Raw genomic sequence first — 18,994 nt, forward strand, 5'->3', positions numbered from 1 at the left:
TACGCTGGCCACACCCACGCCCGGTTTAGTGAAGGAGAAAAAAAAGTCCTGATATGTCACGTGACGCTTCCGTGACAACGCGAGTTTGACATCTCTGATCTAGAAGTTCCTGAGCCCCCTTGCAAAAAGGCATCTACCTTTTGCTGCCTGAACATAGATTCCACCCTCTTTCAGTAAACACCAGAAACCAGAATGCACCTACCTCTGGGATTTCCCCTACACTTGCATTGGTGTGCTATAGTTGAGCAGGATCATAAACAACATTCCTAGCTCAGACCTCCCTGGTGTTCCTCTGCTAGGTCTCCCTGCTTCTCAAGGATAGCCTCTCCCTTACCCACTTCAGAGCTTTTCGGGCAATCCTTAAACTCAGCCATCTGCTTCATCTTTACAGGGAATGGGAAGGGCTGTTGCCTCCCTGTGTGGCCCTAGCACGGGGAAAAATTGCTTTAAGATGGCTACAAAATCAATTGACAATTTGTTCTTTGGAAATAGTAGTTAACCAGTCCCAACCATCTGGGGAGGCTGGACTAAGTGAAGCTGGGCCAGTGGCTTATCACAGACGCCTCTTTGCCCATATGGTTCTTTCGCCTAGAACAAAAGAGCAGCAATCACAGCTGTAAAACAAGAAAGCAGCAGTGCATTTTCCAGAATGTAAATAGGTCTGGCATTTGATTACTGATTAGGCCTGCACTCAAGAATATGTTTACAAATCATGTTTTTAAAAAATTCAGTGGATGTGTACAGGATGCTGGCAGCTGTCACACTTTCCCAAGCCATTCTGATGATAAATATAAATATTTGTAACTGCAGTATAAATAAGAGCAAGCTGGTACAGAAAACTAGACAAATGACCATAAGGAAAACTTCAGGATGAAGTGACATTGTGAAAAGCCACAATGACAAAAATAGAGTTGGGACTATTGTTCTTTTTCCTATTTCTAATTAAAGAACAGTAGCTCTTTTCTATTTTGGCTTCTTCAGAGGCAAAACTTTTATTTTCTTCTAGTAAAAATATAGAGTACTAGAAAGTAGCATGCATTTACTGAAGATAAGTGAAAAAAAGAAAAAAATCCTCAAATAAGGCAAAATAACTTTGGAGATGTGTTGGGCAAATTATATTACTCAATAAAAGTTTCCTTATTAATCCTCATTTCCTCACTTTTCATTATTTTTTTTGCTTTTACCTTTTAAAATATATAATCTTACTTTTTAATCTCGAGTTAACTATTGTGACTCTTTCTAGAAGTCCTAGAAAACAGCCTTCCTCAGGGCCATACTGACTGGAATTCTGATTATTGTAGTCCTGACACATGCAATCTTAAATTAAATGGAAGCTAGCACATTGAGGATGATCATTTTAGAGATATTTCCATGAAGAAGTTTAAGAAATTACACAGCACTCAACATGACGAACATTCACCTAATTCTTTATTGTTATTATTACTTAATATTCTCCAACCTTATCTATAGAATTTTAGCAGCAACCATCACAGAAAAAGAGCTCAATTCATCCAGTTTCTTTGTATTGTGGATTGGAGAAGATGCCATCTTTGTCTCAGATAACAAACGGTCTCAGGCCAATTGTAGCTGGTTCTTGCAAGCAAGTGTTTCTTTCAGTGTAGCCTCTGGCTCTTTGCAGAGCATCTGGGTAGATAGAGTGAGGGAGAGAAGCATGCCTGGTGGCTTAAGATTGTGCAGGAAGAGGAGGACAAGTTTTTAACACAGGCAAAGCAGCAGCCAGCTCTCCCCTGCTCTATAGCAGTCAGGTGCACTTGCTAAATACATGCATGGAGCTTGAAGGCAATATTCTCCCCTCCCTTCTTCAGTAAGGCCTGTAATAGGGTTAGATGAAACACATTTGGTGGACCACAAAACCTCCAGAAGACCAGAAGGCCTGCACAAATCGGCTTGCCAATTGTGTAGGAACAGCTGCTCTTTTCCTATGAACATAGAGAGGTGGAGAGGAAAGCAGAAACAGGCAACATCCCCCATGCATATTTGCTACATATCCCGGAAGAGAGTTAATGTCATACCCCCGAGGAGGCTAAAAGAAAAATATGCAGCCTTGATTATAAAGCGCTCAGTACAGGTCAGAGGAATCAAACAATTCTGTGTGGCCTTTGCCAGGGTGGATCAATGCTTATGTTCCATTTAAAACATGGCCAGGCAGCACCACCTGCAGGCAGAATCTTTTCTATGCTTGCATGTACAACTTCAATAGTAGTCTGCTTAAAAATCCGCAGGGCAACTTATCAAATTTATCTTATGGTAGTTTGGAACTCCTGCAGAGATTTTGAACTGGTTGCTGTTAGGGTCAATATGCAGTCGCAACCAGGAAAAAGCGTTCAAGAGAGACAAGTGGGCATTTTCCTTACTTTTTCAGTTTGATTCAACCAATCTGCAGGAAGAAACTAATTAAAGAGCTGAGGAAGATCATGGTCCCTCAGCAATTATAGTGACTTAATATTTGTTTGCTTCTTGTGTATTGTAGGAAAGATATTACAAAATATGAAATCCTAGGGAAATTTGCCAGCTTGATCTGGCAATAGAAAGTGGAGAGCAGGTGGTATAAAAAGCACAATTTTAAGGTACAAGAATATTGTATAAAGAAAAAAAACTGAAGGAACATGAGAGAACTAGGAAGGATAGGACTCTTGATCTTCAGGCACATCTGTGTCTAAGGAAACATGGAAATATCTGCCTTCAGCCAGATCTTTCTCTGAAATCTTAGCAGATTGGATCTTAACAGGTATGTTAATAATAGCATGAATTATCTCAATTTTTAAATGAATGCAATTTAAATACAGAATTGCGCACAGTGTACACGACTGACGCAAGGAAATTCATATATAGGTTTTAAAAGGCATATGATCTGATCTTCATGTACTCCCACTTTAATATATCCTCGAAGACTAAAGGATCAGGGTAGAAATGGGTCATCATAGAGAAAATTACTGATGTGGTCACTAACTGTTGACCCTGACCTGACCCTGACTTGATGGCACATAATCAGTAAGTTCACACCAGGTTTGAAAGTTTATACTAGAAAGGTCCTAAAAAGTAACTATATTGGAGTCTATAGCAAGAACTACAACTTCACCCTCAATAATTATTGTCTTTGCCTCCTCAATAGTCATAGCAGTATTCCTTTCAATATTAAAATTTGCCTTCACCCTCCCATTCATTTAAAGTTCAATATTTTTCCTCATATTTGCCACATTTTTTTCAAAAAAACTGTAAATTTACCTCAGAACTATTGGACTCTTTTAAAAAAAATTATGATTGTACATTTGGTCGATCTCAAATTGAGTATCAGAAGGGAAAGTCATCTATCCTTGTTATTTATTTATAATTATTGTATGTTTTCCCACCATTATTCTCTTTTCTTTACGCCACAAAGATCCTTGGAGTGGCAGGAGATGAAATAACTGGGAAATGTATTTGAAATTATGATTGGCCTGTTTCTTTTTGCTGATCCAAGCTTGAAGATTCTATCTAGCGGGTGTATTTGCTTAGTATTACATCAGTATTTGCTTCTACCACTAGAGGGCAGAAGAAACAAAACAAATACTGTAAAAGCAAGCTGTATTGGCTAAGTGCATAACCATTTTAAGGCAAAAGTACAAAATCAAGAGCATAGCAATATAAAAACTTTCCAGATCTTCAGAAAAGGAGTTAGATACTTGGGCAGAATTCGGGGGGTGGGGGAGATCGGGGAAGAACAATTTGATGCTGAAGTCACAAAATATGATGAACGTTTGGATTTAATACAATGCAATTAGATTCCAATGAACTGTGATATCCACCAAACTTCTAGAATGGGTAGGATCAAGAAGCAATGAAATTATTCATCTACCGATTTAAAATGTAAATTGATCTCAGATAGATGTTGCGCCAAAGTGGCCACCAGAGGGCAATCAAAAATTGAGACGACTAGTTAATATCTAGCAAAGAACTCTGTAGCTTAACAGATGTCTTGCTTTTCATAACTTTCATACTGACCTCAGCTCCCTTATTTCTGTCTCCCTGGATCTCACCCCATCTTACCCATCTACATGTGAGACCACTGTCATGAAACTCAGTGGCTATCTCAAAGCTGCTTTTTGTTTTCTTCAAAAGGCAACTGGACTGGTTTTTTTCTTCTTTGAAGCTTTTTATTTCCTCCAAGAAAAGAGGAGGTCCAGTTGCCTTTAAAAAACACCTTTGAGACAACTATGACCTGGATGACTAAGAATCTCCAAAGAAGCTCAGTGGGTAATTTTGAACCAAGCAGTGCTCCTCAGCTGATCTCTCTCTCTGTTAGTCTGGTTCTCAGTTCCTGATTTCGTCAAAGAGCAGGTATTGCATGGAGTAGGAAGAAATAAGAAAATGGTTCTCTGATTAGATTTATGATATCATATCCTTTAAAAGTCTGGTATTAGTATTAAGGCTCTCTAATCCAGTAATAGGAACTGTACATATGGGAAAGAGTGAAAAGTTTCCTTCTAGAGTCTAAAATTTGCTCAGTCTACAGGTAACCGAAAATTATCTGTTCTGGTTTATTAATAATTCTGGATAACAAGAAAATGTACATGTTCCATAGAATTTAATCCAGTAAAAATAGAGAGACTCTTTAACTTCTTTATGTAGTTTTCTTTCTTTATCTCTATCACATTATATAGCCACCCATCTCACAAGACTCCAGGTGGCGTACAAGAGTGAATCAAAATACGGTGTATACATACAGATACTGCTGGTACAGCTGAAAACCCATCATGTATCAGGAAGCTTACCACATAAACTAGACTGCCCTACTCTGGCAGTTTCCATTTATGTCACAGTGCCTATTAGCCTAGTGGATAGAATAGAAGCCACAGTAGACAAATCTTCAAATGGCTGTGTGTGGTTTTTTTAACATGATACAAGGATTTGTGTGCATCACCCTTTTCACCAGAATCAAGGTCACATCTACTATATAACATTTACATATTGTGTATGCTGTTCCTGGCATTTCTCAGTCTTACTGAAGCCAAAACAAGACCACTTCAGTTTCTGCTTTCGGATATATTTTTTTAAAATGTACCATATGACAAGACATCTTTAGCTACTGTATGAAGTCAGCAGCACACCAGCAAAAATGCACTACTACAAAAGCCTAAAAATTCCACTTCCTCACCAACCCTTGAAAACGAATATTTCGGTTCCTTCTGCTACATCTCCTACAAAACTCCAATGAGGTAATTCTGTGCTTTGGGGCATTTTCTTTCTCACTGGAGAACCTAACTCCCTATCACTATCCCCCTGTTCTGCCTCCCTGATTTATGCCCATTCTGAGGGAATATCTTCAAGTGAAGCTTTGCTATGCTATCAGGATTTCGGAAACTAATGGATCCCATGAGCTAGATAGGACAGAGCAATAATGAATTAAAGGCTTTTTTTTTTTTGCTTCTCCTCTTGTTTCATGAAACAAGGGAAGCTGTGGAGGAGAAAAATAATGACAAAAAAGAGTGAGCACTGATAAACTGGTGTTCTCAGAAATCAGCTACTTATTGATTTATTCAGTTGAAACTGCTGCCTGTGAATACAGCTACACTAAACATACACCATCACTTAAACATGAGCCAGCAGTGTGCTGCAGCTGCCAAAAAAGCCAACACAGTTCTAGGCTGCATTAACGGAGGGATAGAATCATGTGAAATGTTAATACCACTTTATAATGCCTTGGTAAGACCACACTTGGAATACTGCATCCAGTTTTGGTTGCCACAACATGAAAAAGAAGTTGAGACTCTAGAAAGAGTGCAGAGAAGAGCAATAAAGATGATTAAGGTACTGGAAGCTAAAACATATAAAGAATGGTTGCTGGAATTGGGTATGTCTAGTTTAATGAAAAGAAGGCCTAGGGGTGACATGATAGCAGTGTTCCAATATCTCAGCGGCTGCCACAAAGAAGAGGGAGTCAAGCTATTTTCCAAAGCACCTGAGGGCAGGACAAGAAGCAATGGGTGGAAAGTAATCAAGAGAGAATCAACCTAGAACTAAGGATAAATTTCCTGACAGTGAGAACAATTAATCAGTGGAACAACTTGCCTCCAGAAGTTGTGGATGCTCCAATACTGGAAGTTTAAGTGCTGTAGGGTTTCCTGCCTAAGCAGGGGGTTGGACTAGAAGACCTCCAAGGTCCCTTCCAACTCTTGTTATTCTGTTCTGTTGTATGTTCTGTTCTATTCTAAACATGACTGGGATCAGTGGATGATGAAGACAAAGTGTGGTTGAATAAAAGTTTGGTTTAAGGGTCACTGGGAATGATTGTATGCAGTGGATGCTGAGTTCAAAGATGTTGCACTGAGGATAAATTGATCCCTGGAGTGCTATAAGAAGTGGCTGAAAGTCAGGATGTGTATTATTTGATGTTACCAAGCAGGAGAGGGTGGAGAAACTCCTAAGGAACTCATATCCTCAAATGTAATTGCATACGTATGGAAATGTCTTTAGATAACACTGGCTCTCTCAGCTAAGAAACGGAGATGAGCACCACTCCCCAGAGTTGGAAGTGACTGAACAGGAAAAATCTTTACCTTTTACCTATATTCATACTGGGTATGAATTGTGTATGTATAAGACAGTCATTTTACATAACGGCTACATACATGCGGAAATAAAACAGAAAAAAGTAATAATGCAATAAGCAACCATGCAAATTTAAACAGCCTTACCGTAAAGCCACACAAAGAAAATGGCAATGGGCAGGGACTGTCAGTTTTGATTCACCTTCCACAATCTCATATCTTCCAGATGTTTTAGACTATCCATCCAATCATCCCCACTCAATATGGTCTATTTGGGTAATGGCTGTGTTGGTAAAGAAGGCTGTTTGTTGTAAACCAACTAATCTGAGGAACAAGACTTAGGAAGGCTGATTTTGAGTCAAGAAATAGTTGAGAGAGTAGAGTAGATTCCTACCAATTGAATCACCTGATCCATTATAGTGATAATTAAAAACAACACATAGGAAAATCAAATGCAAATGTATTCTGACTTGCATAATTGATGTAAGAAACCACAATATGGGAGCACATTTATTAATTCAATGGAATAAATAAAATGGTACAGCTGGGCAACCAGAGAATATCCTATTAGAACAGACATGATTTATTTAAAAAAATGATTTAATTCTGAATAGCTGTATGAAGCTATTCTATACTTTTGCTGTAGTTTCAAATATTTTCAATGTTTGAAAGGTCTTATGTGTTCCTAGCTTTTTAAATAATGCATTTGTTATCATTTGTTTTGAGAATTAAATACAGGTACTTTGGAATCAGACATAAAATATCACAGCATTAATAGGAATCCTCTACCTACTTCCAAAATGACAAATAAAGCCAAGGAGACAGGGCAATTGGAATTCAGATCATGGCAAGAAACAAAATGTAGTATATATAAACCCATAAGGCAGTAGCAACCTGGAAGTGGAAAGTGGATTATTACATCTTTTTTAATATCGCCAGTCTGCCTCGTAAACAACTGCATTTACCATTTTTAGAAATCACACAATGCTCATCAAATATGGATCCTGGTTTACTTATTTGCAAAATATTTGGTATTTTAGATCATAACTGCATTATACATGCACTGTTGGCTAATCTTACTCCCACTCTCATTTTCACACACAGAAGAAACTGATACTAGCAATGCCTGAACCAGGTGATTCAATATATTGCAACAGGGTAAAGGAGAGGTTTCTTCTGCTTCTCCAAGTCATTGACCTACCTAGCAACCAGGCACTCAAACAAACAAATCTAGGCAGGGCCTGGATCTCAATCTAAAGCAGCCTAGGTATCTGGCCTTTACTTGCTTGGAACAGCAGATACATTATGTTAATAGCCACAGTTGTCAGATCTGATTCACTTTGAATTCTTAATGCACATTGATGGGGCAAGTCATTTACTTGGCCAGGTTACCTTGACCCCAGTGTGCACATCTCTACAAAGCTGTTTGTAAGAGACAGTGCAGCAAGAAAGTTACTTCTAATCTGGCACATTAAAAAAAATCTTGGTCTTTAAAAAGAAAACTCACACACAATGATAAATCAATAGATTGCTATTAGTGCTGCTTATGTAAACCATTAGATGTTCCATGCAAAAGGATCCATATTAAAAAAATATTTCTATAAAGAGTAAAGGCAATAGTCTTATCAAGAGGTCAGGCATTTTCAGCTAGGGTTCAGATTGTTACAAAATCACCCTCCTCGGTGTAATCCCTCTAAAATGTTTGGCATCTGTTTGCAAAAGGATTGTACAGTGATCTTCAGACAGAAAGGCAAATATTTAATAGATACAACAAAGAGCTGGTGGGCTGGGCCCTATGACTGGAGTCTATTTGCTCAACAAGAACAGAAGAAATAGAAGACAAGGCAAGTGACCTCTTTAGTAGCAAATGGAGGCAAATGGGTTAAAGTGGAGGAATAAATTCAAGGAATGGCCATAAAGCTGAAAAGTTTCTTTGATGATTAAAAGCTCTTTTTAAAAAAAAAACCAAATTGTTCATCTTGGCTGGAAGGAGCAGCCTGGAAAATAATAGAAAGAAGAGGAGGCCACCCCCAAATCCTGGACGCAATTATGTACATACAGCATCCAAGGGAAAACCAAAAGCAGCAGCCCGTATCAAAGAGAGCGTGTTTTTTTTTTTTTAAATAATTAACTCAAGGCAGTGAACATACCTAATACTCCTTCCTCCTCCTATTTTCCCCACAACAGCAACAACCCTGTGAGGTGGGTTGGACTTAGAGACAGTGATTGACCCAAAGTCGCCCAGTCATATTTCATGCCTAAGGCGGGACTAGATCCGGTTTCTAACCTGATGCCCCTTAATCACTAGAAACTGGCCCTTGGCTGGGCATAAAAGTGCTGCTTCCTCCTCATTCCAAGGATACCATGTCACTTATGCTGTGGGTCAAGGTGGCGATGATGGACTCGAGGCAATGTGCCACGCCGGCGCTGGCACAAGGAGGATTGCATCCCACGCCTCTTCCACAGTGCGTGGGCTTTCCAGGCCTCAGCAAAACTCTCTACCTAGGAGGGGGGCAAAACAGTTACAGAATATTTGAACTGGTGCTATTATGTAGGAATGGAACTTAATAGGTAACACATTCAGAATCAGTTACAGAAGTGCCTTGGAAAAGGGATGTGTCCCTTTCTCTCTTCTCAAAGGCAGAGAAGCCATCCCCTGCCAATTACTAATTATATTTTTCTTAGTCACAAAGCTTTTCCCTGCAATGTTGGGATTACTTATTTACAACTGGGATATGCCACAAAAGGTTGTCGTTTGAATAGCTCCTGTTCAATGGGTGGCCAGCCAAACATGTCGGCTCTGAGATTAATCCATTGAATCCTTCCCATTGCGCACACACACATACACACACTCACACCCCACAAAATGTTGTTAAGCAATCTATAATGGCAACAGAGCCTGTACCATCCCTGTGGACTGTTCAGCCAGTATTCCTTTAATATACAGTATTTTGCTTGAAATTTGTTTGTACTTGTGCTGTGCTTGGTTTTCCTAAGCAAGGCTGAACAGATCAGTGGTGGTTCAAATCTTACTGATTTGTTTCATTTAATCCATCAGTGTGATTCTTTTTTAAAATAATCCCCACAATTTGCAGTTACCATAACATGAATTTTTAACGTCTTTTCTCTCTCTTTTTGTTTATGCAGTTTTCCTAATAAGTCGTTTGCATAAATATATAACAGCTTTTTACAAATGCATCCTTCCCAAATATGACCAGATTCTTGTTCAACTTTTGAGAACACAATAAATTCTGTGCAGGGGTGGGATGCAAATATTTTTACTACCGGTTCTGTGGGCGTGGCTAGGTGGGAGTGGCTAAGTGGGAGTAGCCATGTGACCGGGTGGACATGGCTTCTTTTTTTTTCCAGCACCCCCCGCGCTCCGTTTTTTGCCTCCTGGGCCTCAGGGAAGCCTCCTGGGCGAAGCAGTAAGACAGCAAGGGGGATCCCGTCACAGCTGATCATCGGAACAGCTGATCATCGTGAGGAAAAAAAAATACCATAAGAAGTGACTGGACAGGGTGGGAGGGGGAGAATGGAGTCAGCGATGCGCACAAAGTCGCGCATGCATGATAAGGACTGACTGGGCGGGGCGGGTTGGGAGGGCAGAGAGGGGCGAGGGCAGCTAGGGGCACAATTTGCCAGTTCTCCGAACTGGGCAGAATTGTAACAATCAGTTTTATAGAACCGGTCCAAACCGGTAGAATCCCACCCCTGGTTCTGTGAACTTCTGACACAGAGGGCAACAGCAGCGCTATTAATTTTTACCATTCTGCTGCCGCCATCTGTTTTGGTGGGGTGTGGAATTTCACTTTTTAAAAAAACAATCCTTGGATGTATATTCTAAAATAAAATTTCTAATCAAGTGGAGGAGACCCCCCACAGGCCCTATCCTGTGCGAGTTAATTCACCTCCTTGAATGGAAGAACAGGACTACAACATAAGAACGCGCAATCCAAGGAAATTACAAAACCAGTGGAAGCTGAGTGGGAATGTGCCAGGTCTCAAATGCATGCAGAAATTACACAGAGGCTGATAGCCACCCTCACCGGAATCATCTGGTCTTTTTTGTTCTCTTCTTCCAGAGAGGTCAGTTCCCTTGGGGAGAGCAGAGACAGACGGAGCTGTGGCACCACCGTTTGTGCCATATCGTGCACAGTCCTATCAAGCACAGCCTGCAGGGAGTGAGTACAGGGCCAGCACAGGTTTGAATGGTTTTAAATAATAAAGATGGAAAAGAATAATAAAAAATAAATAAAAAATAAAATATAGCAGAATTGTTTTTCGCTATCGTAGCAGCCATTTCTCAGCTCGATACTGAAGTTCAAAGCAACTATACAGATAGCTATTCTATTTGTTGGTTCTACAATTTCAGCTCTAATTACAGTACAGGTAATCCTCGACTTACAACAGTTCATTTAGCAACCGTCTAAAGTTATAACGGCTCCGAAAAAAGTGACTTATGACCGCTTTTCACAGTTACAACCTTCGCAGCATCCCCCATGATCATGTGATCAAAATGCAGATGCTCGGCAACTGGTTCATACTTATGACCATTGCTGTGTCCCAAGGTCATGTGTTCACCTCTTGCAACCTTTCAATAAACCAGGGGTGTCCAACCTTGGCAACTTTAAGACTTGTGGACTTCAACTCCCAGAGTTCCTCAGCCAGCTTTGCTTAAAGTTGCCAAGGTTGGACATCCCTGCAATAAACGAAGCCAATGGGGAAGGCAGATTCCCTTAACAACTGGGTTACTAATTTATCAATGGCAGTGATTCCCTTGACAACTGTGGCAAGAAAGGTCGTAAAATGGGGCAAAACAAATATCTCCCTTAACAACAGAAATTTGGGGCTCAATTGTGGTCATAAGTCAAGGGCTACCTGTATAGGATTCTGGGGGGGAAAAAACATTTGTTATATTTGCACCCGAAATATTAAAAGAGCAGAAGGAGCTGTAGTTCACAAGAGCATATATCTTTTGATGAAATGTGTTTGTCAGAAATGATGCTATCAGACTTCTGATTTTTGCTACCATGAATTAACATGGTTCTCCTCCTACAAGGTATCAAAGATAAGTGAAAAGTGCCACTTATTGGCCAAAAGTTATTATATGGCATTATTTTCAAGAGTATTAGAAATAGCCAAGGAATCAGCTGATCTGTTATCACAGAACTAGCTTTCCTGAAGGCTATCAGCATATCCTTCAGCTTTTCAGCTTTTGTAGCCTGAGGATATTGACAAGCCCCTGAAAGGGGTGAGAACAATGCACCCTTTAAGATTGCCTTTCCCAATATCTGAAACTACCCAGGGCTAGATTCTGTTTACAGAAACACTGTAATCAAAGTTCCATTAAGGTAGCAGTTCCCAACCTGGCTAGTTTTGCAGACCGGTGGTACCGGTGGCAATGGGTAAATGGGGACAGTTTGGTGTGCATGTCTGCCACTTGTGCAAATGGCATTTTGCACACTCGCCCACCGCTTATATGTCCCGATCCCCAATGGGCCATGGACTGGTACCAGTCTGGGGACCGGGGGTTGGGGACCCCTGCATTAAGAGATGATGCAGTTCTGATGGCTTTAAAAGAGGCAATGGCAACATATTTTTTTGTACATAGCTTAACATGAGCCTGCTATTTTTGCATAAGAATCTAAACTGAGGGATACCTTATCAATTGTAGACATTTTTGTAGGATAAAACATTTGGATTCGTTCTAATCCAGTTCTTCATCTGGGTTTGAGATGGAAACTATCCTGGAGCATCAATGTGCAGAAAGTGCACTTTGCTGAGTTTCCTGGATTGAAGGCTGCCAGTACTCATGATAAAAAGCTCTCAAAGTATCAATCTAATACTGGATTAGGATATGGGGCCTTTATTGCAAGGGCTCTTGTTTTACTTGGAGAGAAAGGCTAGTTTCAAAAGATGCCACTGAGGGTATTCAAGAGTTTCTGTTCTCCAGGTGTTCTCTAAGGCCCTGAATATCAGGAACAAAACAACTATGAATTACTGTCTCAAGTAAACATCTTTGGTTACTTTCCTATTGGGCTATGTGAGGGTTCTAGAACCTCTTTTATTATACTTATTCAGGAATTACAAGATTATTAGTTTTTTATTCTCCTTCTATCTTACCATTATCTTGTGCTATTTTTATTTAATGATGTTATCTCTGCTGTTATCTCAACAAGTCTATCATGATCATAACCTTGTTTTATTATCACCAACTATTGCTAAGTATTTGAGGATTATCTCTAGTTCTATGAAGCTTATTTAAAAAAAAAACTTTAAGCCTTGTGCCATTTTTCGTCCCCATCTAAGCTATCAGTACTTACAGAGCCAACGTGAGCCCATTCTCGTATAGCATGGATCAGCTTCACCTCATCAATGGCCAAACAGTCACTCTGCAAAATAATTTGCATTGCCTGTTCTGACAGTTCCAAGAACCCACGAGTTTGGGTCACCTCCTGTGGAGAAAAAAAGATGCTGTATACCTCCGAGATACAGAATATGAGGATAAAGAACTTCAGATAAAGACGAAGAGCCTGTGGAAAAAATAGAGTGTTAAGACAATCCAGTTCCCCATTATATTACTCACCAACATCATTTCTAGACTCACTGCCACCATTTCCTATTGCACCATGGAACAAAAACCCTTTTTGAGATAGAGAGATGATCAAATTTTGAATATTGCTGATGTACAATGGTTATACAACTCAGTCTGAAAGCTGAAGACATAATAGCATTGCCAAATCTAGGTGCAAGCAATGCGTATTGTTTGTGTAGGAAAATGTCTGGAAGCCCGTTTCGGCAGAACTTCATCTGCCATCATCAGGCTTCTGTATTGTGTTAATCTGTGAGTCAATACAGAAGCCTGATGATGGCAGATGAGATTCTGCTGAAACGTTGCTACAACTTTAAAAGCACAACTATAATGACGTGGGAAAATACCCGAACACAGCTGAATACCATACATACATACATACATACATACATACATACATACATACATACATACATATATATTTCTTAAGTTTTCGTGGGTATCTATATGTATGGTATTCAGCTTTGTTCGGGTATTTTCCCACGTCATTATAGTTGTGCTTTTAAAGTTGTAGCAACGTTTCGGCAGAATCTCATCTGCCATCATCAGTCGTACATATATATATACGGATCCAACCACATATCTGGAAAAAATAACCAAGAAGAAAATTATAACCAGCCACATGAGCAAAGAGATCCAACAGACGATCATCCCAAGAGAAAAATCTTCCAGATGCCCCAAACTTTTCGGCCTCCCAAAAATACACAAAGAAGGCATACCTCTCAGACCCATCGTCAGTTCCAGAGGAGCACCACTACAAAACCTAGCCAAATACCTAGCAAAGCAGCTACAGCAACATGCTGAAGCAGCAGCTTCACATGTGCAAAACTCATACCACCTCTTGGAAATGATCAAAGATCTACACGTGGAACAAGAAGATCTGCTTGTAAGTTTCGACGTGGTTTCACTATTCACTCAAATCCCGATAAAAGAAACTCTCGAAATCATCAAAAATAAATACCAACCACCCAAACACCTCATGGAACTAACAGAACACTGCTTAACCAACACATATTTCATATACAAAGGACAAAGATACAAGCAAATTGAAGGAGCCCCTATGGGATCACCACTGTCTCCCGTCATTGCAAACCTGTTCATGGAAGAATTTGAATCCAGAGCCCTAGCCAATGCCACCCACAAACCCAAACTATGTCTAAGATACATCGATGACACATTTGTTATTTGGCCCCATGGAAAAGAAAACCTAAACAATTTCCTAACACACTTAAACAGCATACACCCCAAAATCAAATTCACCATGGAAACGGAAACAAACAAACAACTACCATTCCTAGATGTACTAATCTACAAAAAAACAGATGGCACACTAGGACACACCATATACCAGAAGAAAACACACACCAACCACTACCTCAACGCCCAATCCCACCACCACCCAGCACAGATAAACTCCGTGGCCAAAACACTAATTGCCAGAACCAAACGCCTGGCAGACAAGACACACATAAAGACTGAACTATGCACCCTGACTAAAGTACTGACAGACAGCGGCTTCCACAAAAGTAGAATCACCGGCTTGATCCACAAGAAGACACTGAGACATAATGGAGACCTAGAAGATGAACAGACCTATGGAACAGCTGTCCTGCCCTACATAAGAGGTACTACAGACAAAATCAGTAAGATACTACACAGGCATCACATCAAGACTGCTTTCAAAACAGACAGAAAAATAGCAGCCATCCTAAGAAACCCCAAAGATAAAATTGACCTGGAAAACCAAGGCATATATGAAGTCCCCTATGCATCATGCCCTGCCACATACATTGGACAGACCAATAGAAGAATAAGTACCCACCTAGATGAACACAAAAATGCACTAAAAAAGCTGGAACACACTTCCTCACTAGTCCAACACATGAAAGCCACAGGTCATAGCATCAACTTCAATGGCACCAAAACCCTAGCCACTATAGAAAACCCCAGCTACAGAATTATCAGAGAAGCCATAGAGATTGAAAAAAGACCTGAAAGCATGAATAGAAGAGATGACTCCACCAGACTGTCAATTATCTGGAAGCCTGCACTCTCAAACAAAAAAATCTCCACACCACAAGCCAGTCAAACACCTGGGAACAAACAGACTGATACCTCCAGCTCAAACACACCCCAATCAGGCACCCAGATGAAACCTAGCTTCCTAATAAATGATAGTTGTCCATTTACTTGGAGCCAAGCCGCACTAAAAGCTTCCAATATAGGAAACACAATGTTGCCAGCCAGTCAAGACAAAAGAAGCTACAAAACAGACAGAAGATATTAGAAACACCAATCAAGCAGAACACAGCAGACTCCAAGACCAATAAACACAGACCAAGACTCCCAACCAATCAGAATGAAGAAAAAACCATTCTGGCACAGCATAGGCTAGCACCAAATTTAAAACAAAAACGGTTGTGAAAGTCTGACTCACAGACGAACACTATACAGAAGCCTGATGATGGCAGATGAGATTCTACCGAAACGTTGCTACAACTTTAAAAGCACAACTATAATGACGTGGGAAAATACCCGAACAAAGCTGAATACCATACATACATACATACATACATACATACATACATACATACACACACATACATCTATGCATACACACACACATATACACACACACACACACATACACACACACACACACATATATATATACATCTATACACACACACACACATATATACTGTATATACACACATATATACATACACACATATACATGGTTCAAATGTGTTATTTGGACTATTATTTCTAACTGTTGGGTTTTTAATTATTGTGCACCACTCAGAGTTATTGCTGTGAGGTGAGTGGCCATATTCATTAAACGCAGTCATATGTATATTCATATGGTACACCTGTATATATATACTCATGTTCCAATAGGAAAGAAAATTACATTGATTTAATATAAATTCTCTTCATTCTCCAGGGTCTTGGTTAGAATAGGAAACATTGTATTGGGCCTCCTTTCTGCATGTCATCTCAGTATCTACCTCTTCTTACCTGAGTATAATTCTCAATGAAGGCCAAGCAATACGTTTGCAAATCTAGTAGTCCATATGCCACTGCTGCCTATCATAAAGAGAATAAGAATTTAAAAAATGGATAAAATGACTACAGTGGATACAACTGCATTTATCACCTATATTTTTGAAGGCATTATTGTGGGCAAGAGTAAAATAAATATTTATTCCAACATTTCAGTGAACGATTAGATATTGTAATCATTAGCAACTCTATATAAGGAGAAAGAGAATTTTGCAGTCATTTAAAGTCTCTGCATTTCCCTGTTCCACTTTTCTTTTTCATAATATCTAGTTTAGACTTCCGAGCTGGTATCTTTCAGATATGTTCACTCAAAATAGTTGAGGTTACAGTCTCTACATTATCTGAAGAAATGAAAGATAGGTGAGAATTGATCTTAACAAACTGAGGGTATAATTTAGTATTATTGATAGATACATTAGATCAATTGGCCTTTCCCCACTTACATCTACCAGTAACTGGCCCACCAGAGCAGGAAGACAGGGCATGTTGCAAGTCACAGAAGAGGAAGGTACCTCTAGACATAGAAAAAGGGCCTTCTATGTAGTGGCTCTCTCCCTTTGAACTATCACTCTCCTCAGATAAGACTTGCCACACACTGTGGCTTTTCCACAGAGCATTGAAGTCATAGTTTTGTCAGCAGGCTCGGGGGAGCCTCCTTTAGAGTTTATTTGATAGTGTTGTTGTGCCATGGGGTGGATGGGAGCAGGGGACACAATTTATTGTTGAACTAAATGTCTGTAATTGTAACAGGAACATATATTTGTTCCTTTTATGAAAGAAATTTCAAATCAAACTATTTCCAAAAGCAAAATGTGGCTCTCAATTTTCATTACCTGGTATTTAGATTGCACTGACAAAATTGGCAGCAAAATTACGCATTTTTTTTTTTAAAAAAAATGCTATTTTTGTTCTATTGTCAACTTGTCACTGTCTGGATTGGAAAAAGGCAGAAAATGTTCAGCCCCAACCACTGACAATATTACTTTATCACCAGACATGTTTCTGTTACCCCTGGAGATCAAACATTTTGGTTTTCTTTTTAAGTGCAACACCAGTCTTTTTTTTTAAAGTCACCAGTGCTTGCTTTGGATTCTCCAGAGTAATGGAAATATCTATGGATGTAGTGCTGAGTTCATTTTGCAAGTATGGAGAGTAGCTATCTTATGCCTAGACTGAATGGCAGTTTCAGTCTCCATGTGACATGTTTACATCTCATTTTGTTTGCTCTACTGCTTCCCATCAGAATAAAACTACCGTTTGGTCTGACATATTCCAGGTTCAGCAAGCAGAACTGCAGCTGGGAGTGAAAAGGAATAAAATAGGCAGTCTGCAAGATATAAACAATTTCTGTTACAGAGTATATGTGTGAAAACAAAGTGATTGTGGCAAACCACATTATCTTGCCAGTTGAACTCAGGATACACCAGTCCCATATAGGGTAAGCATGCAACTCACAACGGCTTCAAAAACAGTAAACACCAAAAGAATACTTACAAAATATTACAAAATAATACTAAGTAAATTATAGTTATCTTGCAAAATATGAATGAGTAAAATTATTGTCAAATGATTGATTAATAATGATACTAGGGTATTCAGTTTCTGATTGATAATATGAGCTATTATGCAATGTAACTGTAATTTAAGACTATGAAATGGATGCACAAAAAAATTTGTAAACCAACCGGCACACTGCTTGTATACTTATGGAAGAAAGGTTGATGTTTTTATGTTTTGTTTGTTTATGTTTGTCTTTAAAAATCAATAAAAATTTTTACAAAAAAACAAAAGAAAACAGTAAACACCAAACATCAGGCAAAACACACCTGACCACAGCTGTGTTGTTTTTGTATCTTGATTTGGTATCTATATGTCCTGAAAATAGAACACAGACTATGGTTTTCAGTGACCTCAGTCCGTCCTCCTCTGATTTGCAAAGTGGACTTACCAAGTAATGTATATAGTCATAAATAAATATGTATCACTTGACAAACAAATAAAGGAAATGCTGCTTGGTGGTTATGGAAAACACAAAGGGGGTAATCCATTTTTAAATGTGTGGGTGTTCCTCAGAGGCACAAAGGGAGAGTTTAGCAAACACCATCATGACACCACAAAGTTCATCAATTACATACAGAGGTTTTTCCGTATGAGTGGTTCTTTTTGCAGAAAACAAGAAAGAATGTCATGTGTAGGTCCCGGGGAGCACGCAACGCTAACCTCTATTTTCATTCCCTGCTCCTGGATTACTCAGAAATGTCCCCGGGACCTACACATGACTGTGAGACACTAAAGAAGTTAATCTGAATTTGAGTATGAAAGAGGCTACTATGTGTTATACCATACACCAGTGTTTCCCAATCTCAGCAACTGTGGACTTCAACGCATCAAATTCAGAAAGTTGAAAAGAAATTGCATGAAATTATCAGGACTGTTCATCAGTAGAATGATAACGTTCCAACAATGCAACAGAACAGGATCATCTTTTTGTGTTGGGAGAGAAGATGGCAAAAGAAATAATGCTTCTAAAATGGACTGGATCAAGCCATAAATTGCATAGGAAAAAAATCTAGAAAAAAAACAAACCACAATGTATCCCTATGGGAGAGAGACATTTGGGCTGTGGCTCAGAGGATTTCCAAGGTTCCATTCTAAGCCCTCATCATCGTCAGATGAGCAAAGCTACTCTAAAGCTCCGTACAGAGTTCTAGAAACCACACTCTGAATGTTTTACCTAATTTCAGCCAGAAATTCTGTAAGGAAGGCTGCTGGGGACAGTACCAAG

At 39.4% G+C, this 18,994-nt stretch overlaps 1 protein-coding gene across 6 annotated transcripts in view; it reads right to left on the bottom strand.

The window, feature by feature from the left end:
- Positions 1–1,410: 1,410 nt before the first annotated feature.
- Positions 1,411–18,994, bottom strand: part of BTBD19 (BTB domain containing 19) — a 62,763-nt gene continuing 45,179 nt past the window's right edge. Inside the window, exons 5-9 of one of the 6 annotated variants that reach the window (XM_087960182.1) lie at positions 16,165–16,233; positions 12,875–13,006; positions 10,598–10,723; positions 8,912–9,046; positions 1,411–1,644 (exon numbers count right to left, since the gene is read on the bottom strand). In XM_087960182.1, the coding sequence (XP_087816308.1) occupies positions 1,573–1,644; positions 8,912–9,046; positions 10,598–10,723; positions 12,875–13,006; positions 16,165–16,233 (534 nt within the window). In that variant the 3' untranslated portion in view covers positions 1,411–1,572. Of the gene's footprint in view, positions 9,051–10,597; positions 10,724–12,874; positions 13,007–16,164; positions 16,234–18,994 lie in introns of all 6 variants that reach the window. The other 5 variants (XM_087960183.1, XM_087960186.1, XM_087960185.1 and 2 more) reach the window with 5 other exon arrangements.

This window comes from Notechis scutatus, chromosome 3 (assembly GCF_049901735.1).
Source record: "Notechis scutatus isolate UNSWTSFEM ecotype Mainland chromosome 3, rNotScu1.2, whole genome shotgun sequence".
Classification (NCBI taxonomy): Eukaryota; Metazoa; Chordata; class Lepidosauria; order Squamata; family Elapidae; genus Notechis; species Notechis scutatus.